Consider the following 25,421-nt stretch of genomic DNA (forward strand, 5'->3'; position numbering starts at 1 on the left):
TGGGAAGGACAATATAGAGTACCTAAGTAAATTAAAAATATAGACTGAGTAAAACCAAAGAAATATGTGGGGCGGGAGCCGTGGGGAGCCATAACTACCAGGAGTAGGAGAACAATTGGAGACTGCACTTGAACTGACTCTTGAAGGGAGTTAGGGACTCCAGAAAGTAGACGAGGAGGAGAATTCCCAACAGGGGGAATAGCTTGTACAAAGAAATGGGAGATGCAGAGTCTGTCACTGACTCGTGTCTCTTCCCACTCCAATCTATGATCAGTTTCCAAAGTGATATTCCTAAACTGCTAGTCTGACCATGGCTACCCCCCATCCCCCGCCAAATAAATCCCACTGATTCCTTGTTATATCCATGATCAAATATAAAACCGTTTGGCATTGAAGGTCTCTCACAGCCCGGACTCTTCTTTTCCAGTTTATACATTCTATACTTGACTTCCCTCCACACTCTTAGCTATTTTCTGCTCCTCACATACGACACTCTATCTATATTTTTCCTGACTGTGCCCCTTGGGAGTTTCCCTTCATCAGCCCTGATTCCTAGCTCCCCTGGCTTCCTTGAAGACTCAGCTCAAGTCTCACCTTCTGCAGGTTGTCTTTCTCTGCCAACATCCCCCGCCCCATCCCTGTTAGTCTCTTTCTGCAGAAATAATCTTTCATTTACCCTGTATATTATATTGCATAGTTATTTTCTGGTTGTCTCCTCCATTCTAAGCTGAGCTTCTTGAGGTCAGGGATGATATTTTCACCTTTTTTTTCTATCTCTAATGCTTAGCACAGGGCCTGGTACATTTTAAGAGTTTAATAAATGCTTTATGACTGACTGCAGAGTAAATGAATCAAATTAATAATAGTAATATCAACAACAACAATAATAATAATAATAATAGCATTTAAGGTTAGCGAGGTGCTTTAAAATATCTCATTTGATATAATAACTTTAGGAAGTAGATGTTATTATTATTCCCTTTCTTACAGATGAGGAAACTAAGATTGTTCAGTCATTTTAGTTGTGTCCAACTCCATGTAACGTTTTCTTGGAAAAGATATTGAAGCGGTTTGCCATTTCCTTTTCCAGCTCATTTTACAGATGAGGAAACTGAGGCAAGTAGGGTTAAGTGACTTGTTAAATGAATTGCCCAGGATCACACAGCTTCTAAGTGTCTGGGATAGATTTGAACTCAGGTCTTCTAGACTCCAGGTCCAGCACTCTCTTCGTTGTTAGGCTGGAACCAAATCTAGGCAGGCTTTAAATTCCAGAGGAATTTATATTTTACCCTAAGGGCAACAGACAGCCACCGAAGTTTCCGAGCTGAGCAGTGACATGGTTGGGCAAATTTTCTTTGAAAGCTGTGTAAAGGATGGATTGGGGACGGTAAATACTAGCAATTGATTAGGAAACTTGCAATAATCTAGGCAAGAAATAATGAGGATGTGATCTAGTATTGTGGCTGAGCTAACCAGGGTGGCTGTGATGCTAGTGGAGAAAAGCAAATGGATGTGAGGGACATTGTGTAGATAGAGCTGTAGGACTTGGCAACTAATTAGACAGGATGGGTAAAGGTGAAGGAAGAATTGAGGATGACCTCTAGGTCATGTACCCGGAGGACTCAGCAGATAGCGATTTTCTGGGACAAACCAAGGGTGTTAAGGGGCAAAGTGACTTTCGAGAGGAAGACGCTGAGTTTTGTTTAGGAGATTTTGAGTTGGAGATGTCCATCCAGATGGAGACGTCCAGTAGGTAGCTGGTGACAAGAAACTGGAGTTGAAGAGATGAGAACTATCTATGCAGAGAGCAGACCTTCTGATTGGAACTCCTGCTCTTTCCAGTAGAAATAGCCTTTTGGAAAATGGGAAATTGGCAAAGTAAGTCACAATTGTCCCCACTCTCCTTTTCCTCCCTCTGCTCTAGCTCTTCTTTGATCTTCTTGATTTACAAGTACCCTCTAAGCCTCTCTCTTCCAGATATCAAAATCTACTCTCAGGAGAAAAAAACAAAACAAAACACCCCAACTCCACACTGAGCAGACCTTGCATTAAAAAAAATATTTTTCAATTAGTGAGCTTTTTAGTTTTTCTCCTTGTCCCTCTCTACCCCATCCTCCAAAAGAACTATAAAGTCCTTATAACATATATGCATAGTCAAATAAAATACATTCCCATATTGGCCATGTCCAAAATTTGTGTCCCATCCTGCACATTTGATCCATCACCTCTTTGTAAAGAAGGGATAGTATCCTTCATTATTAGTCCTCTAGAATCATGGGTAATCATTGAAGTGATCAGAATTCTTCAGTCTTTCAAAATTGTTCATTTTTATAATGGTATTGTTATAGAATAAGTTATTTCCTTGGTTCTGTTCCCCTCATTCTGCATCAATTCATACAAATCTTCCCAGATTACTCTGAAACTGTCTTTCATAATTTCTTACAGCAATATAGTATTCCACTACATTAATATACTATAATTTCTTCAACCAGTCCCCAATAGATAAATAGTCAAAGGATATGAACAGGAAGATTTCAGAGGAAGAAATCCAAGTTGTTTGTAGGCATAGTGAAAAATGATCCAAATCACTAATGATTACAGAAATGTAAATTAAAGGAACTCTGAGGTTCTGCCTCAGACTCATTGGACTGGGAAATTTGACCAAAAAAAAGGAAAATAACAAATGTTGGAGGGACTGAGGGAAAACAGGCACATTGATGAATTTTTGTTGGAATTGTGAATTCGTTGGGCCATTTTGGAAAAAAAAATGTAATGATAAAAGTCCCCAGAGTTAATAAGCTATGAATTCCTTTTGACCCAGTGCTACAACTACCAGGCCTATTTACCAAAGAAATTACAGAAAGAAGAAAATGTCCTATATTAACAAAGCATTCTTAACAGTTCTTTTTATGACAGAAAACAAAACAAAAGAAAAATAAGACCCTTGAAATTAAGGTGCTTTTTGTGTTCTAATAGATGAGCCAAATCTTATCTTAAGAATTATAGACATTAGTCAGTGGGGGAGAGATGTCAGGGACCTCAGGGCCTTCCTAGTAACCCTGAAATCTTACAAAGTAGGTCGCCTGTTTAGTCTGCCTCCATACAACACTATCCTATGCACCTGGATTCCTAAGTGGGCATTGATCAGTTGTTTTTCAGTCATGTTCAACTCCTTTTTTTTTTTTTTTTTTTGCTTAGGCAATGGGGTTAAGTGACTTGCCCAGGGTCACACAGCTAGGCTAGTAAGTGTTATGTGTCTGAGGCCAGATTTGAACTCAGGTCCTCCTGAATCCAGGGCCAGTGCTCTTTCTACTGTACCACCTAGCTGCCCCCATGTCCAACTCTTTTTGACCATATACGGTTTTCTTGGTGGAGATACTGGAGTGGTTTGCTATTTCCTTCTTTTAATTTTTTAATTTTTCTTTTTTTTTTTAGGCAATTGGGGTTAAGTGACTTGCCCAGTGTCACACAGTTAGTAAGTGTCAAGTATCTGAGGCTGGATTTGAACTCAGGTCCTCCTGACTGACTCCAGGGCCAGTGCTCTATCCACTGTGCCACCTAGCTGCCCTGCCATTTCCTTCTTCAGCTCATTTTACAGATGAGGACACGGAGGCAAGCAGGAGTAAGTGACTTACCCAGGGTTATAGTTAATACAGGTTTGAGGCCACATTCTAACTCGTGAGCATGAGTCTTCCTGACTCCAGAGCCAGTGCTCCATTAACTGTGCCACCTTGGGCATTACCTAAGATTAAATCAAAGACCTCTATGACTCACCATTGCCTCACAAATCCCAACTGTGACCTGGGGAATGGAATTATCGAAGGATTCCAGTCAATTCTGGGAAATTTGTTTACATTTCTATGGGCTTCCTAAAACTGATCTTGTCTGCCATCTTGTGGCGCCAATGAGTAATAGACTTTTTGGTGGAAATCAGTTAATGGAATGTGTTCCTTGGGAAGAAGGCAGTCTATGACAACTGAAAGTATTTTCCAATGGACTTTGTGGAAAGTATTGTGCGATTGTGTTTATATGCGTGTGAGTATATTGGAGGGAGTCAGAAACCCGTGGGTTCTAATCCTTCCTCAGAGACTTATTACCTGGGCAAATTGTTTAGCCTAAGCCTTAGTTTCTTCATCTACAAAATAGAAATAATGATAGTTATTGTCACACAAAGTTGTTAGAAGATCTAATAAAATTATATATATATATATATAAATACATACACATATATATACATATGTACATACACATACACACACATACATACACATACACACACATATATACACACACATACACACACATATACACTTTACAAAAATTAACACACCATATAGATGTGCACTATTATTATGGTTTTATTTTCCTTAAGATATTATTAAAATGTTTTTGCTCCTCCTTCACACACATACACAAACACACCAGACAAAAGGAATGTCTTTTCTGGGGTTATAGAGCAGGTGGAATGGTGGCAGATGACTCGAGGAACTTAACTGAGGTTTGAATTTCTGTTCTGTTACCAGTTAAGTTCAAGGTCCAACGGAGTTCAAAATCAACTCAACTCAAAAAAATATGAATTAAGTGTAAGATGTGTATGTGCCCATGTAAGATACCAATGGTTTGTCAACAAAGTTGTCTAAAGGTGTGGTCACAGCTCACAGGTTGAATGGATAGATGTCTCGGCCAACTGGTCATGCGTCCCTGGCAAGAGAGACTTGGATTTTCACCTCGAGGAGAGCAGGAGAAGGGTGATGTTTGGGTGCTTGCTCCTTCCCTCGCCTATCTCAAGAGGGGGATCAGGCTAGAGTTTTATCTATCTGCCCCCTCAAATATTCCTGGCTTAATCTAGGGATCTAATTCTGCTTCAGAGGGAACTGCTTCCCTGGGCACCCAAGGGCAGTTAAGTATAGAAAATAAACATGGTTTAGAAAGGGCAATTCTTAGTTTAACTCCTTCCTACCAAAAACTCATTACAAAATAAAAAGGACATCACCTTTTTATATATTTATCTAAGCAAAAAACCAAACAGAAATCAGAGAAGCTGAACAGATCAGAAGATATCAAAGAACTTGCAAGGGTGGATAAACTCTGTAGTGGGGAGTGAAATGAGGGAGATTGCCGCTCAGACCAAAGGGAGAGGGCCCAATATCACTCCCAAGCCCATTCTAATGTTCTTTGGGGAGGCAAGCTGGAATAGCCAGCTTCTCCTCTCAGACTTCTTTCTCCACTTTGGTCCCTTCCAGGTTAAATATTGTGATTCCCTTCTGAATATAAGCTTCTTGAGGGCCAGAGCTGTCTCTCTCTGTCTTTTTTTTCATCTTTCTCTCTGTCTGTGAAGAGGCTCTGACCCCTACTCTGTAAGTTTCTTAAGCAGGTGTGCGGGGTCCTCTCCTGCTCAGCCTTCTTGCTATCATTTTGAAATAATCTCCCCTTCTTCAAACCAACAACATGAACAACGGCTCAGGCTTGCTTGAAAGTTGGGTACATAAACATCTACTGTGTGACAAGTCCTGTGTTTGGGGAGAGAGAGAGAGAGAGACAGAGACAGAGACAGAGACAGAGATAGAAAGACAGAGACACAGAGCGAGACAGAGACAGAGAGACACACACAGACAGAGAACAAGAGCGAGAAACAGTTCCTGTCCTCAGGAAGCTTATATTCACATAAGAATTACAATATTTTAAGCTGCAACTCAGTTAGAGGACATCCAATCCAACCCTTGCTTGAGCAGGAATTTCCTCTTTATCATATACTGGCTGGCATATAATGTACTTGGGACAGCCAGGTGGTGTAGTACACAGAGCATGGCGCCTAGAGTCAGGAAGGTCTGTGTTCTGATCCAGCTTCAGACATTACTAGATACGTGACCTTGGGGAAGTCACTTAACATTTATTTACCATCTACCTCAGTTTCTTCTACTGTAAAGAAGGGATATTAACAGCTCCTAGGGTTGTTGTAAGGATCAAACAAGGTAATATTTATAAAGTACTTAGCACAATGCCTGGCTCATAGTAGGTGCGAAAGAAATACTTGTTCTCTTCCTTTCTCCCTCCTAAATAAATGTTAATCTAGGCCAGGGGTGGGGAACCTGTGGCCTCAAGGCCACATGTGGTCCTGAAAGGTCCTGAAAGGGCCAAAACTGAGGATCTAGAGGACCACATGTAGCCTTGAGGCCACAGGTACCCCACCCCTGGCCTAGACTCTGCTTGGGGAGTTCCAAGAAGGGAGAAAACATCTTGCAAGGCAACCCATTCCATGTTGGGATAGTTCCAGGTATTAGGAACATTTTCCTGAATGCAATCTAGCTCCCTCTCAAGGAGGCTGGGGGAAAGGTGTCCCTGTGCTGCACACTGGGAATGGAAGAAGGTGTGGCTTCTTATTGGTGACTCTTAAATTCCAGAGACTCATATATTTCCAGAGGAGAGATATATGAGCAAAAGCATACAGACAGTTAGGGGGCAGAGTGGAAAGGGCACTGACCCTGGAGTCAGAAATGCCTGAGTACAAGTTCAGCCTCATAAACTATGGTGCTGGCCCTGGAGCTAATAATAGGATGAACTAAGATAGAATTTCATCAGCCAGGAAGTACTTAGTGAATGTCCCTTTTAGTGAATGGTGTCAGATGTGTGTCCTTAGACAAGTCATTCCCTATATCTAGTCCTTACTTTCCTCATATTTAAAATGAGAGGATTGGGCTAAAGATGGTCCCTAAGACTTCTTTTGGCTCAAATTTAATATATTCTAAGGATCTTTCAAGGTTTAATTATTATAAAACACACTAGGTTTGAATTTTAACTCTGCAACTATCTACCTATGTGACCTTGAACAAATAACTTAATGTCTTTGGGTATCAGTTGCCTCACCTGTAAAATAAGAGGACTGCACTAGACAACTTCTAAAATTTCTGCCAGCTATAAATCTATGATCCTATGTTCTCATCTCTATTTTGACCAATGAAAGAACAGGAAAAAATGATGTATTTTAAAATTTCAGTGAGGGAGATTCATGCTACTGACATGAGGAAATTCACTGGTTTGTATAATTTTAGATCTAAGTGGAAGGGCCATCAGATGGATTCTAGTGTATCTCGCAGGAAAGCCCCGTGCCATCACCATCAGTGCCTATACTCCCATCATGATGAACCCTGAGGAGGTCAAAGAAACATTTTATGAAGACCTAGAGACCTTCATCATCAATGTGCCAAAAGAGGACAAGTTTATGATTCTGGGTGACTATAATGTCAGAATAGGCACAGACTATCAGACATGGCAGGGAGTCCTTAGGAGGAATGGAGTTGGAAACAGCAGCAGCAATGGCCACTTACTACTGAAGACTTGTGTGTCTCATGGACTTCTCATCACTAACACTGTCTTCCATTTACCTAAACACAATAAAATTTCGTGGATGAACCCTTGCAGAAAACACTGGCAAGTAATAGACCATGTCATCATAAGGAGAAAAGACAGACAGAATGTGAGTGATGAAGATGACATTACTGACGAAGGTGATGTGCAGTGCAGAGTGCTGGACTGATCACAGACATCCTTTCCAAGCTAAACATTCATATTCAACAAAAGAGGCAGCCCCAAAGCAAGATGACTACCAGAAGACTTAATGTCGTCAGATTAGAGTCCTTCTCTGTGCATGAACAATTTGTTGTAAACTTAGAGGGAAAGCTGAACCAACACATGGTCGGCAACAATGGAGCAGAAAAGAAGTGGGCTGCTTTTAGAGATGTGGTGTACCACATTCATTCATCTGGGCCAGAACACTTGCAAACAACAAGATTGGTTTGATGAAAATGACAGGGAAATTCCAAAGCTGATAAATGAAGAACAAGAACTCCAGGACAACTTGTCTGTCTCTAAGAAGTCAGTATTTAACTTCATCAAAGCTTAAAGAGATGCAGTATTCTTGGCTCAGTAAGAAGGCAGATGAAATTCAGTTTAATGCTGATAGTGAGAATCCAAAGTGTTTTTGTGATGCTCTAAAGGCCATTTATGGGCCAAAGATCTCTGATGCATCTCAACTACTCAGTGCTGATGGAGCCATGATGATTAGTGATGAGGACCTGGTCCTGGAGAGATGTGCCGAACACTTCCATACTGTTATCAACGGACCACCATCAAACAATGTTGAAACCATGGACTGTATACCTCAGTTTACAGTCAATTAACACCAAGAAAAGAGAGGTTCTCCACCAGCCAGCATCACATCACCCATACGTAGAGCTATTGGTTACAGCAAATGGACAAATTTTGAATGCTGTGGATAAGTTCACTTACTTTGGCAGAATACTTTCCAGGTATATCCTCATAGATGATGAGGTTGACACATACATTGCCAGAGCAAGCTCAGTGTTGGGAGGCTCTGAATGAAAGCATGGGAGAGGAGGTATTAGACTGCCTACCAAGCTCCAGGCTTACAGAGCTGTTGTGCTGATCTCATTGTTGTATACCTGTGAGCTTAGACAGTATACCAGTGCCGTGCCAGGAAACAGGATCACTTCCATTTGAATTGTCTTAGGAAGAGTCTGAAAAGCACTTGGCAATATGACATACTGGACACCAAGGTCCTTTCTGGAGCTGAACTGTCAGGCATTCAAACTCTACTGCAGAGAATGCAACTTCAATGGGCTGGCCATGTTATTTGAATGCCAAATGAATGTATGCCTAAGAGACAATTTCATGGAGAACTTACACAAGGCAAGCACTCACATGGAGGTCAGAAGAAGTGATATAAGGACACTTTCAAGGTCTCTCTGAAGAACTTTGGAGTCAGTTATGAGACACAGTAGACATTGGCGTAGGACTTCCTAGCATGGCATGTCTACATCAAAGAAGGCGTTGCTCTATGAGCAAAGCAGAATTGCAGTAGCTCAGAAGAAACATGAGCAGTGCAAATTTAAAGACATGTCCACTGCAAATGTTCATATGGACTATTTGTGCCTGATCTGTGGTAGAGCTTTCTGAGCTCGTACTGGTCTGATCAACCACAGTTGGACACACTGTACTTTGACCCTGACATAGTGATGCCATTTTCGTTCTCTTCAAGCACAAAGAACAACAACTGCAGAAGAGAACATTGAGACCCATAGGTTAGGTGATTTGCCCAAGGTCATACCAGGAGCACAGGGTCCCATGATTCCAAATTCATAGCTCCAATCTCTTACAATCTGGGATGAGCCATATTGCGAGATTGTAGAAAATCCACTGCCAGAGATCAAGAAAAGTCCAAGCCATTTCTCTCATGCCAGACCTTTCTTTACTCTATGAAATCAGAATTCCCTTTCTAATCTGACGCTGCTTTTATGCTCAGTCTGGAACGGGTGGATTTCTGCTAAGGTCATCTCTTTGGGCTTCTGTAGGTGAATCTAGAAGTCTAGAGGCGGGCCAGTGGTTTCTGTGCTAGTATGCATCTATATTCACATTGGCACAGTAGACACGGGGTGGCCTAATGGATGGATAGAGCTCCAGAAGCCAGAAAACCTAGATTAGAGTGCCTCCTCTGGGGTGAACCAGCTGTGTGACCTTGGGCAAATCAATCTCCTTTCTCTGGATCTCATCTTATTCACATATAAAATGAGAGGGTTGGGGTAAGCTCCCTAGGATTTTAGATTTAGAGATGAAAGAAGCTCTAATTCACCCTTCTTGTTTTACAGATGAGGAAATCGAGGCTGAAAGAAGATCAGTGACTTGCCCAAGGTCATAAATTCATAAGTAGGAAAGCCATATTTGAACCCAAGTTCCCCAATTTCAAACCCTGCTTTCCTTCCACCATATCAGGTTGCTTCACTTCCAAGGTTAACATTCTGTGATCTGTCAGATGGTTCATTATATAGTGATAATGATCTGACCCTAGCCTGAGCTAGCCCAGAATAAGGCAGCAGGATGAGTCCTGCAGCTCTTTGAGGTTACAAAGAGAAGACTTGAAGTGCATTGACAAAGCTTGGGCTGAAAGGCAAGAGAACTCAGATATCAGTTGGTTAGCTATCTGTGTGAGCATGCTACCACTCTCAGGACTTTTCCTTCCATTGTCTAGAGTGAGCAACCATTGATTCTGGGCCTCACTGAACTTGGAGCTCGAAGGGACCTTTGGATCATCTTGACCACCCCTCTCATTTTACAGAGGAAGAAGCTGAGGCCTGAAGAGGGGAAACACCTTGCCCAAGGTACAGCCAGATTTTAATCGCGGCCACCTGGCTCCAAATCTCCAAATTCGGTTGTCTTCCTACAATATCTTTTTTTATATCCATGCTCTTATATTCTCTCTCTCTCTCTCTCTCCCCCTCGTCTTCTGTTCACCCCTCCCCCTTCTCTCTCCCCCTCTCCTTACTTTCTCTTTTTTTATAATTTTTTTTGGTGAGACAATCAGGGTTAAGAGACTTGTCCAAAGTCACGCAGCTAATAAATGTCAAATGTATGAGGCCGGATTTGAACTCAGCTCCTTCTGACTCCAAGGCCAGAGCTCTATCCCCTGTGCCACTTAGTTGCCCCCCCACTTTCTCTTTATATTCTTATATCCATCTATCTATCTAAACACATAAAAACATATATGTATGGATAACCTAGAATTGCTTTTCCTGGGGAAGAGAAGATTCAGGGGAGATAAATTTCAGTCTTTAAGTATTTACAAGTCTATCAGGTGAAAGGTGGGATCCTAAGATAATGGGTCTCTTTGTAGAGCAAACTCTTTTAGTGAATCAATACACTCTGATTCCTTGATAGATCTATATGCCTGGTGTTCTGGGTTTTTTCCCTCCAGGGGTTCATTGGGGAACATCTTCATCTTCATCTTCATCTTCAATTTCATGTGGTTCTTAGCTATGGTCCTTTATACAGCCTCCCAGAGCGCTTTACCCCATATACTGGAAGCCTAGACCTCTCAGCATTGTGTGGACACTGATAAAGCACATGATGTACTCATTACCTATCTCTCACTATCAAAACATGACCAGTAATCTAATCTTGATCATATGTCCTTGGTAATAACCTTACCTTCCTATTGCCCAATTCTTTTTTATTAGTTCCCTCAAACCCTTTTATTAATACATTATCTTGACCATTAGACATATTCATTAACATACATAAATATGAAAGTTCCCTTCTAGCTTTCAGAACACAGATGCACAGAAATTCAAAGTGGGAAAGAACATCAGAGGCCATTTAAACCACATCATGATGGAATAGGAATCCTCTCGACAATGTGAAAACTCCTTATAGTAAATTTTAGGATTCTACACATCAATACATTAGAAGGACTTTTTGTGTTTGTTGATTGTCTCTTTTGATGTAAGACAAAGGGGCTGAAGTATCTTAGCTCTAGGATTCTATCATTCTAAGAATGTCAAAGGAATAAGAATTTCAGGTCTCTCAGGGTGAGTCCAATGGAATAGAGGTGAGTCTGTACCACAGGTGTCTGCTCCAGAGATGGTGTTAGGATTGGAGGAGGTAAGAAAGTATAAAACGAGGAGATACTTTGACCCAGAACCTGTCCCTAGCAATAGTCCTGGGTAATCTCTCATCTTCTCAATCTGGGAAAAGGGGACATCAGTCAGGAACATGTAATAGAGAGCTTTATCTAGATCTCATAAAAGAGGCATTATTGTTAACTGTTGTAGCTTGGCTACTGCATGAATAGTTCTTTGCCCCATGGCAACCTAGGAAACAGATTCAATACCAGCTTCAATAGTCTTCATTACAGAAATTATGGATATTGTTACTCTAAGTTGAAAAGGGATATAACATCTTGAAAAGAATTAAAATTTAACTCTCATTCTAGGAAAGTTACTGGGATGGGAAAAGGAGGCTGTGTGAGCTACCATGAGAAAACTAAGTTTTTACCTGTCCTTTTTCTGAGGAAAAGAAGATTGATCATTTAATTGTCATCTGTGCTGAGTCTCATGGCCAGCTTAACTGCCATTCTGGGAAGATTGTTAACTGCTGTGGATGAAGACAAACTGTTTAATCACAAAGATTGCTGAAACAGACTAAGAAATTTCCTCAGAGAAAGTGCATGAGGTATAGAAAAAGGGGCTAAGCTTTCTTGAGAAACAGTCACCTTTTTTTTAGGTGAAGTAACATTATGAATAAAATTTATCGAGAAGAACTTTAAACCAATATCTTAAGAGAGCTGAATGTTTCCAGAATTGAGGACAAGGCAATATTTGCTGTTGATGGGTATAGGTGAGTCCAGCTGTGATCTTTCTCTCTGGATTGTATGGTCAAAGTAATGCTTGTTTCATTGTCAAACGATTTAAATATTTTTGTTTCACTGATGCAAAACCTATGAGACAAGTGAGTTTGATGCATTGAGAGTTATGAGTTAAAATTATGGGAAAAAGGAGTTCTCTTCTGGTTTAGTTAATAAACTTGAATGGACACTCAGAATTAATTGATGAATTTATGAGATGGATTGCATATTTCTATTAATTTAAAAATTAAATTTTACTCCTTGGTCGCCCTTGAATATGGGGTAAGAATTAATAAAGTAACAGGTCAAGTAGCATGCCAAAGGCTGAGGTTTTTATGTAATTGTTGCACTGGCAATTTTTGCATGATAATTCTGCTTCGGTTTCTCATCATTTTCTTGTTATGGTTATTTTCTTTGCATTTTTATGTCTTTACTATAGCTGCATTTGTCAGTTAACCATGCATAGTTTTGCTATTATGCATATTTGTTTTTGATATACAGATATGAATGAACTATGTGGTATATTTGTGTATTATAACTGGCAAGTGATTTAGACTTGCATTCACTTAAGCAACCTAATAAGTGTATTTTTTGTTTGTTTGTTTTTAATTTGCCCTGTCTACTGCATATATTATTGAGGTGCATTTTCTGTGAATCTAATTTGAAGACAATTACCTGGGAAACTGCATTATTCATCCTTGCTCTGTTAAGTGCTTCTATGCAATTTAATGCTGTGCTATATAATTCCAGACATCAGGTGTGTTACAGCAGATTTTGCAAGGTAGTGCAAAATTCCATACCCCAGGGAGGAATGTAGACCTTTATTGGCAAGGATATTGAAGGGAAGTGCAGTTTTTATTAGCTGAAAGGAGGGACTGAAAAGCCATGAGAGGTAAAAGCTGCACAGAAAGAGGGAAGTTAGGAACTTTGAAACTCCAGGGACAGACATGCAGAGGTCAATTGCCTATTGCAAGGGAAGGATTCTGCTACCCCAAACTGCATATGACTATGAGCAGTTGGATATTTTTCTAGCTCACTGACCTACTTTAGGAGTGAGCAGCAGCCTGGACAGATTTTGTAGCTGCTCTGGGAGCAGCAAATTTATCTGCCTATGCTCCCTTCCTCTCCCCTGCCTGGTGAGCTAGCACCACTTACCTTTAAATCTTGCTTATTTGCTATTTGTGCATATATAATGGGGTTTCTTCACACAAAGCAGAGCTGATTTTCAGTGCATTCTTAGTGAGTCTTTGCTATAAAATGGTGGAGCACACCATGGGGGAAGAACAAAGGTGAACCCCTGAACAAATAGCTCTATGCTAAACCTCAAAGTTCTTTCTCTTTCCCTTGCAAAAGGGGCTTCATAATAATTATTAATACCTTATTGATACATCGGATGTATTGATACTTTCTGTTTTGACACGAAAGGTACTTCCCAAGGAATGTTGTTGTTGTTGTTCAGTTGTTTTCAGTTGTGTCTGACCCTTTGTGATCCCATTGGGGGTATTCTTGGCAAAGATACTGGAGTGCTTTATCATTTTCTTCTCCAGCTCATTCAGGGTTAAGTGACTTGCCCAGAATCACATAGCTACTAAGTGTCTGAGGCTGGATTTGAACTCATGCAGATAGGTCTTCCTGATTCCAGGGCCAGATCTCTATCCAGTCAGGAATATCCCAACAATATATTCTCTCACAAGGTATAGTTCCCCTCAGCTCCCCCACTATGTGATCTTGGGCAAGTCATTTAACCTCTGTCTGCCTTACTTTCTTCAATTGTAAAAAGAGAATAATAATAGCACCTAACTCAGAGGGTGGTTGTGAGCATCAACTGAAATATTTGTGAAGTGCTTAGCATAATACCTGGCACTTTAGCAAATGCCTCTTCCCACTTCACCCATCTCCCACCCCAACCTTACCAATCATAATGAAATGAGAAGGAATTTGGATGTGTAGTATGCCATTTGATATTTGGACTAAGCAGCAGTGTGGTGTACTGACAAGAACCCTGGCTTTGAAGTCAGATAACTGGGCATGATACTCTGGCCTTGTGACCACTAGGTGACTTATCAAAGTCCCTTAAACTCTGAAAGTGAAAGACTCAATCTTCTTCTAGTTTTAAATCTATGATTCTATCATTCCTTCCCCTGTTAATCAGTGATCAACAGAAGGGAGAGATGTGTCTTTGGGTGTTGGTAGAACTGTATTAGCAATGGCTACTCTAACTGAGCTGTCTTCATGTCGACTATATGTATATATATATGTATATATATGTACATATATATATATACATATATATATAACATTTCATAATAATTGTGTATGTAATTTTTTGGAATCTGCTTTCTCCCAAGTCATTGAATATCATTGAGTATGATGTTCCCTCTCTGGGCTTCATTTTCCTCTTCTGGAAATGTAAACAACTTCTAAGTTACTTTGCAGCTCTCAATCCCATGTTACCAAGCCAAGGTTTTCCACTGTAGGCGGCACCCCTTTGTGTGTTGATTTTGGACTCAAACTCTGTTAAAATTATTTTAATTTCTTCTCCATTGGATAAAGCTCCTGAGGTTAGGAGCTCACCAGGGAACTGGCTCCAACCAAGGAAACCCCAATACCTTAAGAAGTTAATCTCCTTCATGCTGCTCATCTTTAAGATCAATGTGGGGATACCAATTCTGTTTTTCAGAGGGGTTGCAGAACACCAGGTTTTCATAGGAAAAGGCAGAGTCCGATTTCTCCATGTAATAAGTAAGAAGCTCTGATGCTTGGAGAGGATACCCACCACAAAGGGAGATGATCTTCCTTCTTGTCTTCTAGGTTTTGAGCAGCCACCTTTGAATTCTCTTATTCCCTTTGAAAGAGTCAAAGAAGAGTAATGAAGAATTCCTTCAAAGAGGTGGGTTCCACACATTTTGGATGAATGGTAACTTACAAATTATTCTAGAGCTTATTAAAATAGATGCTAAAATCTGGACAAAAACAATACCCACTATTCTTTTTTTTTAAAAATAATATTCTATTTTCCTTCAATTCAGTTTTTAGTTCTGAACTGATATAGCGATACATGTACAATCATGTAAAACATTTCCATATTATTCATTTTGCACAAGAAAACAACCAAAAAAAAGAAAGCGAAAAATAATATGCTTCAGACTAATGTCCAATATTCTTAAAAGTAATTGCTTCTCTGCAGCTAATGGAATAGAATATGCCTTCACAACACCAAAGAATAGGCTTGACTGATCAGACTAATAATTGATATTTGAATGGTGCTTTAAGCTTTGTTAAGTGATTTACATTTTTATCCTGATGTCAACCCTGAAAGGTAAGTGCAACAGGCATACTTATCCCCACTTTACAGATAAGGTAAGTGAGGCTGAGACAGTTTAATTGATTTGTTTAGGATAGTACCATACTTGTCTGGTGAGAATTTAAATTATTCCTGGCCCAAAAATCAGAACTCTATGTGATATTTAAAACTGCTTCTGATATTATCATTTCTTATAGATGCTTAGAGTTGGAAGGAACCTTAGCTTTCAACTAATATGAATCTGTTATTTTCTAGACAAGAAAATAAAATTGCTGAATAGTAGCATGGTGATGTTAGAACTTCTATAGAGAAAATACATGAATTTGTCATTTTCTTAAATTTCTTCCTTGACTGAATTCTGGCCTTTTATTTTGACCTTTAGTTTGAAGAATATAGAGTGAGATCTACAAAATAATGATAACATTCGGACTCTTAAGAGAGCATTACCATTGCACAGAGGGGAGAAACCTGGCATCAGAGCCAGAACATCTAGACAGGGTCCAAATCCAAACTCTCATACCTGTAAACTGTATGACACTGGGTGGGTCATTACAACCTTGGTTACCCAGGTAAAACTCTAAAATTGATCGATATCTGTTGATAATTTTCCTCAACAACAACAACAAACCCGATTTCTGTGAAATCAAAGGTCTAATCTAAAACAAATGAACATATGTACAAAATGTTTCTTCCTAGTCCTGTATGTCTATGAGGAACTTATCTCTGGATTTCTGCCATTAGATATTTATTACTTTGGTTAAATACTTGAAGGGTATTTTCCATAGGAAAAACTGTGACGGGGTACATGTATGTATGTATGCGTGTGTATGTGTGTAGGTGTGTGTTTGTGTGTGTAGCATAGTGTGGAATAGGGGAAAGATCTCTGAATGGGCCTCAGAGATCCAGGGTTTGTCTCAGCTTGGATATTATCATTGTAACCTTGGCAAGTTACTTGATTTCTTCACCTTACTGACTCCCAGTTTCCTCATATATAAAACAAAAATTTCAGTATTTGTGTTTAGCTCCAGACAACACATTTTAGGAAGGCTGTTGATAATTTGGGGAATATCTGAATGGAGAACAATCAGGATAGTGAGAGTGCTTGAGACCATGACATCCGTTGGTAAGTTGAAGGAATTGGGGATGTCCAGTCTGGAGAGTGTGATAATACTCTTCATATGTTTGAAAGGCTATTGTGGAGGAGAGGAATTACATTTGTTCTGTTTGGTCCTGAAAGGGAGAACTAACAAAAATGGGTAGAAGGTACAAAGAGACTGATATCTATTTGCCTTATAGGCAGCTAGATGGTACAGTAGATGGAGTGTTGGACTTGGGAGTCAGGAAATTCACAGATCAAATGTGATTTCAGACATTAGTTGTATGACCCTGGACAAATCAGTAACCTCTCTGACTCAATTTCCTCATCTGTAAAATGGGGATGAGACAGAGGAAATACTTTTTCAGGTATGGATTGGAGTAGATAGCTGCTGAGATTTCATTTCTGATGTTCTGTGTCCAGAGATTAGCTCTACTGTGAAGAAAGGTATTTTGATATAGAAATGAGAGCATTCTTCTTCCAAAGAGCAGAACTAGAGTTTCCTAGTAAAGATAATTCAGGGAAAGGCTCTTTTTCCCTTGTGGAAGGTAGTACCATTGGTCCAGACAGACATGAGCATATTAATTCCTTTCTTCTGAAGAGTAGATACTTGTCAGTGATGGAGTATGCATCTGTTAGGGTCAGGGAGAAGCTGTCAGTTATCAGTTTCCTTCCTAAAAGAAGAAACTACCTGTGACCATCAAGGCTGAAATCTGGCCAAAATGTAAAATAATCTTTGTGGGTCTTGGGGCCTCCCATCCCCCTTTCTGTACCTTTCCACCCACACCCCTTTTCCTATAATAGAATAGCATAAGCCCATAAAGCAATTTACACCGAAATGCTACCAGTTGATTTTATCTCCTCTTTATATAGTGTTAAGATATTTACAAATCCCCTCCTTGCAACAACCCTATAGGACAGATAATAGAAATATCTTTGTTTCTTTTCTATACATAAGGGAACTGAGGCTTGAATGAAGTTCCAAAAACAACTTATTGATGTCTTCTGTTTTTAAAGTCACAGACACTTGCTATATTGTTCCTTTCCCCTCTCCCCTGTCACACTGTTCCAGAAGGTTCTATGCTATAGGTCTCACCTATAGTCCCCCACCTCTAATGAGTTTCATCATCTATCTTAATCTCAGATCAAACACTACGTCCTACAGGAAAAAGCATTTGCTGATCCCTATAGCTGTTAGTGCCCCCATTGACCTAATGACTTTGAATTAATTCTGTTCATACTTTTATATGTACAGAATATCTTCCCCTTTGGAATGTAAATTCTTTGAGGACCAAGACTGTTTCTATTTCTTTGATGACTTTTTAGCCTTAGGATCGGGCACAATGTCAGCTCTTAACAAAGGTTTCTTGATTGATTGATCAGTCCTCTGAAGCCAAGATTCAACATTGCACTGAGTACTCTGGCCTTTCAGTGAAGTTTTCATGTATATTATTGTAGACATTGTGACCATCTTTTTCCTGATTATGGTTTCTCTACTTTGTCTCAGTTCATATAAAGGCTTCCTGGGTGATTGTTGTTTCTTATGCCCTTCCTTTTCATTCACATAGCAACGTGTTGTCAACCAGTCCCCAAACAAATGGGCTATAAATGATTTTCCCATGGCTCCATAGCCAGTAAATACCAGTCATGGGACTCAAACCCAGGTCTTCTGACTTTAAAACAGGAATCTTTCTGTAACGTTATTGCCAGTTTTGAGCACACTAGATATCTGAGGAGTGATTTTTACAAAATGAGAAGGGATCTGTTCAGTCAAGATTCCCATAATAATTATTCCACGATATATTTATTAAGAGCTTAAAATAATGAGGACATTGTTCTAGGCAACTGAAGATAAATAATTATGACTAACGTCCTCACCCTACAAGAATGTACAGTCTATTAGGTGTGATAAGACAGGTGCAGGCAGAAGAAGATAATAAAAAATAATCATGGAATAAAAAGGGACCTATTGTTAGGAGCTCAAATGAGGGAAGTGTCAGTTCTGACAGGGGGGAGTCAGGGAAGTTTTCATGCACAAGATGCACTTTAACCTGATAACTGAAGATAGAGGATGTCAACAGATAGAGATGGATAGAGAAGGCATCCCAGAGCTGAGAAGTAGATTAATAAGGGCAGAAGAAGGAAAGCCTAACTCTTGTACAATGGATGGAAAGTAGTCCAATTTGGCTGGCACGTAGATATATGGGGGGAAGTAACGTGAGACCAAAATGTGGGAACCGTTATTTGGAGGGACTTAGATGCCATGCAGACACTTGGGGAATCATTGAAAGGTTCTGAGTGCTAGAGTAACTGGATTAGAGCTGTGTATTAGGAAGATTTATATGACAGTGCTGTTTACAATTAATTGAAGGAAAGAGAGAGAGACTAGAACTCCCTAAGAAGTCTTTTCACTTCTAATAATTATATTCCAGGCATCTGAATGGGAGAGATGGTTTGGGTCAGTGGGAGCTTATGCTACTCCTTAATCCACACCATTGAGCTGATGTCTTTCCCTTCCTAATGATGCAGTCAGTCCTAGAACTGAGGACAGACTTAATATTAACAGCAAATTTCCATCTGTTTGGAGGTGTAAGTGAAGAAAGGAAAATGGAAGAGATCATAGAAGGGACTTCTGCAAAAAATAACTATCTCAAAAGAGAGTAATAAAAAGGGACATCTGGCCCTGGGATTCCCCACTCAATTTAGAATCTGTGTTCTTTCCACTATCGCACCCTGCCTCATTCCTTTTACATTCTGGGAAGATCTTGCTCTTAGTTTGGGATAAAGTTAGGGTTCTAGGATGTTTCCATTACTGGGCACCTCTGGCCACCCTAGCAGAAAGAAGTAGTAATGCGGATGACAGAAAAAAGGAGAGCACTACTCCACATATACCCAGAGACACTGTCATGCCCCTTCCCAATTCAGTTGACGAAAACATACCTTTCTTCCCTCTTCACCTGAAATATCTATCAAAAAAAGTTGTGAAAAATGGAAAAAAAAGAACAAAAATCAAACGCTCAAGGTTACTTTATGACCTAATACAACTTGCATCAGTAACTGATTTATCCAATCAGTGTTCAACAAATAAGAGCCAGAATGTATAGATCATTCTGCTTCATCCTAGGTATGCAAAGAAAAAATGAATCGGGGTTCTCAAAGGTTCTCAATCTACTGGAGGACTTGGCCTGGTATAATGGGAATCCACCTTTCCAATAGCTGTTCCCACAGAGGATAAAACTGCTGTTAACTATCTTTAGAAGGTTAAACTGATCCTAATGAACTGTCCTTCCTTAGGAGTCTGTGAGGAGACTGAGGGTTTAACCATGATTCTGAAGAGTATTTCATTGTAATGGCTGCAGAGAGATGTAAAGAGGACAGAGCACAAGGATCGATAGGACATTTCCTGAGAGACCTGATTTTAACTTGTCTCTTTTTAAGGAACATAAAGAAAATTCTTGACGCTATTACTTCTAAGAAGAAGTAGCCTTTATATAAGCTTTAAAGTTTGCAAAGTGCTCCATGGATATAAGGAAGGTACTATCACCTCCATTTTATAGATGAGGAAATTGATGCAGATTGAGGTTAAATGACTTGCCCAAGGACACCTCGCTAGTGAGTATTTAAAGCGAGTTTCGAATTCAAATTTGAACTATCGACAAGGCCCCCTAGAGGCCAAAAGAGATTTCATTGATATCCTGAGAGAATTGTATGGTGGGAGTTCTCCATTTTTGAAATTAATGAGAAGTCAGCAATAGCATGACTTTGGCTGTGATCTTTCTCATGGCAGATTCATTATAAATAATTATTTATATCATTGTTTTATCATCTGATACCTTCTACATAAATTGTATGGATTATGATTTTTACTTAAGCCATGAAAATTATGGTGTTTCACACACATATACATATATGTACATATACACATACATATTATCTGTGCATATGTATATGTTATATGTATAATATATGTACACACTAGAGAAAGGAGAATAAAAGGGGGGAGAGAGAGAGAGAGAGAGAGAGAGAGAGAGATGGGAAAAGAGACTTACCCAGTGTATTTCAGAAATACTATTTAATAAATTGGGCTTGCTTAAATACAAATAATTGATTAATGAGAGAGGCTTCTATGTCAATAATTAAGGAGGAAATATCTGAACATGTTCATAAATTGCCTTGCACCCTGGGACAAGAATGAATAAGGAAAATGAGCTAGCTATAGCTACAGGAGGCTATTTTTCCATATAGGCTACAAAGGAGCCCTACAAAATAAAGACAGAATATTGTATATTGCAAGGAAATTTCTTTTATTGTTTTAAGCTATTTTAAAAATTCTCCATCTGACACAAAAATGAGCATTCTATATACAAAGTAAAAGACAAAAAGTAGATTATTTATGAAGGCATGAATCTCTATGCCATCCTGCTTTCTTAAAGCACATATACCTTACAATAAAAAACCCAACCTATTAGTTCCTAACTGTCCTCTTCATCTGTGTTTTCACCTGAATTTACTCCTCCATGTACTTTAAAAATAGTTCAGCACCTTTTTTTGTTTTCTTCTTTTTTTTTTGGCATCAACATTATTACTACTGCCTCTTACTGTCTCCCATCAGAAACAAGAAAAAAAATTCTTTATAAAGATAATTTCATGCAGGACAAAGCACTAACACTTATTCTTTGAAGGAAGCTAGGGATTTTAAGATTCTAAGAGAGGAAATGGAACACTCTGGAAAATTTAGCAATGAAAATAGGCTTTCTCTTTCTTTGATCAGATCATAGCAGATAATGGAAGCTAGGAATCAAACTCTGGTGACTGAATTTTTTTTTGTGGGATTTATTGAGCATCTCCAGCAACAGGTTCTCCTCTTTCTCATGTTTCTGTTTTTCTATCTCATCACTCTCATTGGGAATTTGGGCACGATCTTCCTGATATGGATAGACTCCCAGCTTCACACCCCCATGTACTTTTTTCTCAGTCACTTGTCCTTTGTGGATTTCTGCTGTTCTTCTACTATTGCCCCCAAAATGTTGGCTGACTTTTTTGTGGAGAAGAAGACCATCTCCTTCCTGGGCTGTTCAGCCCAGATGTGGTTCTTTGGACTCTTTGTGGCCACTGAATGTTTCCTTTTAGCTGCAATGGCCTATGATCAGTATATGGCAATCTGCAACTCCTTACTCTATGCAGTTGTCATGTCCCAGAGTGTCTGCATACATCTGGTGGTTGGGCCTTATGCTATGGGCATTCTAAGCTCTATGACACACACAGTCTTAACTTTCCACTTGCCCTTCTGTGGCCAGAATGTCATCAATCATTTCTTCTGTGATGTCTCACCCTTGCTCTCCCTTGAATGCTGACACCCATCTCAATAAGTTAATCCTTTTCATCATGTCTGGAGCTGTGGGAGTCTTCAGTGGCCTGACCATTCTTATTTCCTACATGTACATCCTCATGGCCATCCTGAGGATCCATTCTGCTGAAGGGAGGTCCAAGGCCTTCTCCACCTGCTCCTCACACCTGACTACTGTCAGCATCATGTATGGGACCCTCTTCTTCATCTACGTGTGGCCCAGTGCGAGCTTCTCCCTGGACCTCAACAAGGTGGTGTCTGTGTTCTACACAGCAGGGATCCCCATGTTGAATCCACTTATCTACAGCTTGAGGAACAAGGAGGTGAAAAACGCGTTCAGAAGGAATTTAGAAAGGAAAAACATTCCTATGGGCAAATAAGATTGAGGTCCTCTTGTGACATTCTATGGATGAGCATCCATTCTGTGAGTAGGGAGTGAGGTACCTTATCAAGTGGTAATTAGAAGGGAGAAGTCCAAACAGGTATGCTCTGGAGTGTCTCAGCTGGAATCTCTTGTTCTTGTGGGTATATGCAAACATACACACATATACATACAGACATATCTACACCGCTCTAGAATTTGTTTAGAGCCATTTTTACAGGTATTTGGAGGGGTTTGGGGCAGACATATACACATACACACATATGCATACATACTTGTATATTTGTATATATCTTTGTATACACAAATACACACACACACACACACACACACATATATATATATATATATAAAACCTTATAGGTCGTCCTTTCATCCCAAGTTCTGCAACCATCATTGAGAACAAAAATCACTGTGGAGAAGCAGCCTATATTCCCTATCACCAACAATATCAACTGATAATTACTTGCCTCTGATGGTTAGATAAACCCAAGAGCCCAGTTTACCCCAGGTCACCAGCTCATCTTGGGGAGCAACCCCCCAAAAGACGCAACCTGGCTACTGCTTCCATTGCTCCTCCAGGAATAGCCAACGACCTAGAAAAATCTATACTTGCCAAAAATTTCCTTTGAAATATCAATAGTTCATCATTAGAAACTTAAATGATCTTATTTAGTGACAATGACATAAAAGAAGTTGTATTGCCACCTATTTTGCTGTTTATGCTAAGGACTATGGGATTTTTCCATTTGACTTCAGATGAAACCTTCTATATTTGTTGTCTCTCACCCCCCTCTCCCCTCAGCCATTAGAATGTGAGCTCTTGGAGAGCAGAGCTATCTTATTTTTCTATTTATATCCCCAGCTCCTTAGCAAGATATTTGGCAGATAGTATGTACTTAATAAATGTGTTTTCATTAAGATGAAAGCATTAGAAAGTTTGTAACCCAAAGTCCATGAACTTGTGTTTTTCTTTTTAAAATGTATTTTTATAACCATTTGAATAGAATTGGTTTCTTTTGTGATTCTATGTATTTTATTTTGTGCTTTTAAAAGCATTCTTCAAAGGAGTTCATCGGTTTCATCAGACTGGCAAAAGTTCCATAAGATTTAAAAAAAAATTAAATACCTTTGGTCTATGAAGTGGACTTAGTAGTTTTCAGGCACCAATTGATATTGGAACTGATATTGTTCATTTTGGCTTCAATGAGAAAAAAGTTTGTCCCTTCTCCCCCCTTTCATACGTGAAAAAATCAAGGCCTAGAAAACAGAAATTCAGTGACTTACTCAACAGCATGTAGTCATGACTGAACCATGGTTGTGACCAAGGCCTTCTATTTTCCGTTCCAGTGTTCTTTGCACTATTTCAAGAGTAAGCATTTTAACTGGCAATCAGGGGCCTATACTTCATCACAACTGGCCCTGCCTAATGTTTCAAGGCCTTCTTTTTAGGGCTTTGACTTTGTTCCATTACTTTTGAGTATTTCCAACATATCCTCTGTTTTCGCCTGCTGCTTTCTTTTCCATTTATTCCCCTATTTCTTTTATTAAAAACATTGTTTTAATTTGGTGGTATCAGAAACCAGTGATGAGAAGAGGGTGACCATTTGAATGATCCAGAAACATTTTGTGTCCCACCAAGAATTCCCAAACCAGCCCCAGTCTCCAACCCACAAACAAACTGCTTGAAAACAGAGTTTCAACATACAACTGGTAAATCAGTGGCTGTTCATAGAAAGGTGCTAAAATTTTTTCAGGCAGTGTGAATGGCTGGTTTTCATTCCCTTCTTTCTCAAGATGAGACAGGGTGAAGATTGCATATTCATTAGCCTTAGGTTCCTAAGAAAGGGAAGACTTCATCACTAGAACCTGGTGATGTTGGGGGTTGGGTTTTTTAAGTAATGAAACTTTGGCTTCTTTGTCTGTCCCTCACAATATCTGGGGTACTCTCGAATAGTCACAGTTATTTGTTAACTAAGGAAAGACTTGGAAACACTGATTGTTACTGCCCATAAACAATGGCACTTTGAATTGAACCAAGGTCACTGTGGCTGCACAGTTGCATTTGGTTGACTGACCCAACTCAAGAACAGCCAGAAAATTCAATAATCTGTGTAAATCTTAAAAGAGGTGTTTAAGTAACCTGGGTAGGCCTGTTGTATTGCTGTTTCACCATATGACCGACAACTTAGATGTTGGTTGAAAGGGCCATAACAGGTTGTGTTGATGAGAGTGCGTGCTGCTCACTGACATTGTCTCTTGCATAGCCTAGTAGAAGGGTAAGATCTTATCTTTATCAGAGAAGACAGAGCAGTGCAGCCATTCATTATGTAATGTTCTTTCAGATTCCCTATCCAAAGGAAGTCAGAATGAGTGACCTCTGGTCAAGTTTCTCTTGACAGAGGAACACAGAGAGCAGAAAAGTTTTCTCTTGTTTATGGGCAGGCTCCATCAGTGTTTCCTAAACCCATTTCCTCATCTATTAAATGAGGATAACACTAGTACCTATGTCATAGGGGAAATGTGAGGACCAAATGAGATAAAATACAATGCATTTCAAGACTGGCAGCAATATATACAAGTTAGCTATCATGAACACACTTTGCAACATCCTCCATCTTTTCCATAAGTACTTTTTCTGCTTATCTTATTGGAAACTTCCTTTAACTCTCATACCACCACCATATGGTAATCTTCCCTAGGGGAGGTCCTCCTCCCACTCTTTGGAGTGAAGAGGTGAACTCAGGAAACTCTTTTGTTCCTAATGTGATTCATGTGTCTCTCTGAAATCTCTGCCCTTCACCTACTTTCTCCTCCCCTTCCACTTCCTTTTCCTTACCATAAGCCAATTTCTAGCCTTCTTGCTGATCATGTGTTCTCCATTCTTTTCCTTGCTATTCTTGCTATCATATCTGAGTATGACAAAATCCACTTTAATAAAACCATCGAGGTCCTTAGTCTTTTCAGATCCTAGATTTCCTCAATGCCAGTGATTTTCATCTCTCTCCACTTCAGCTACCCATTACACCCTGGGTCCTCCTCATTCCTTAGACTTGCTCCTTTTTCAAGATCTTGAATGCTGAAGTTCCTCTTCTAGAC

The 25,421-nt window shown here is 39.6% G+C and overlaps 1 protein-coding gene across 1 annotated transcript; it reads left to right on the top strand.

Moving 5' to 3' along the window:
• The first annotated feature begins 21,377 nt into the window (after positions 1–21,377).
• LOC114040593 (olfactory receptor 998-like) lies at positions 21,378–22,320 on the top strand. Its single transcript, XM_027858707.1, is given in 2 exon segments — positions 21,378–21,943; positions 21,945–22,320. Coding segments are annotated over 2 exon segments (942 nt in total).
• Positions 22,321–25,421: the final 3,101 nt, after the last annotated feature.

Source organism: Vombatus ursinus, unplaced genomic scaffold (genome assembly GCF_900497805.2).
Source record: "Vombatus ursinus unplaced genomic scaffold, bare-nosed wombat genome assembly UNPS02013723.1, whole genome shotgun sequence".
NCBI lineage: Eukaryota > Metazoa > Chordata > Mammalia > Diprotodontia > Vombatidae > Vombatus > Vombatus ursinus.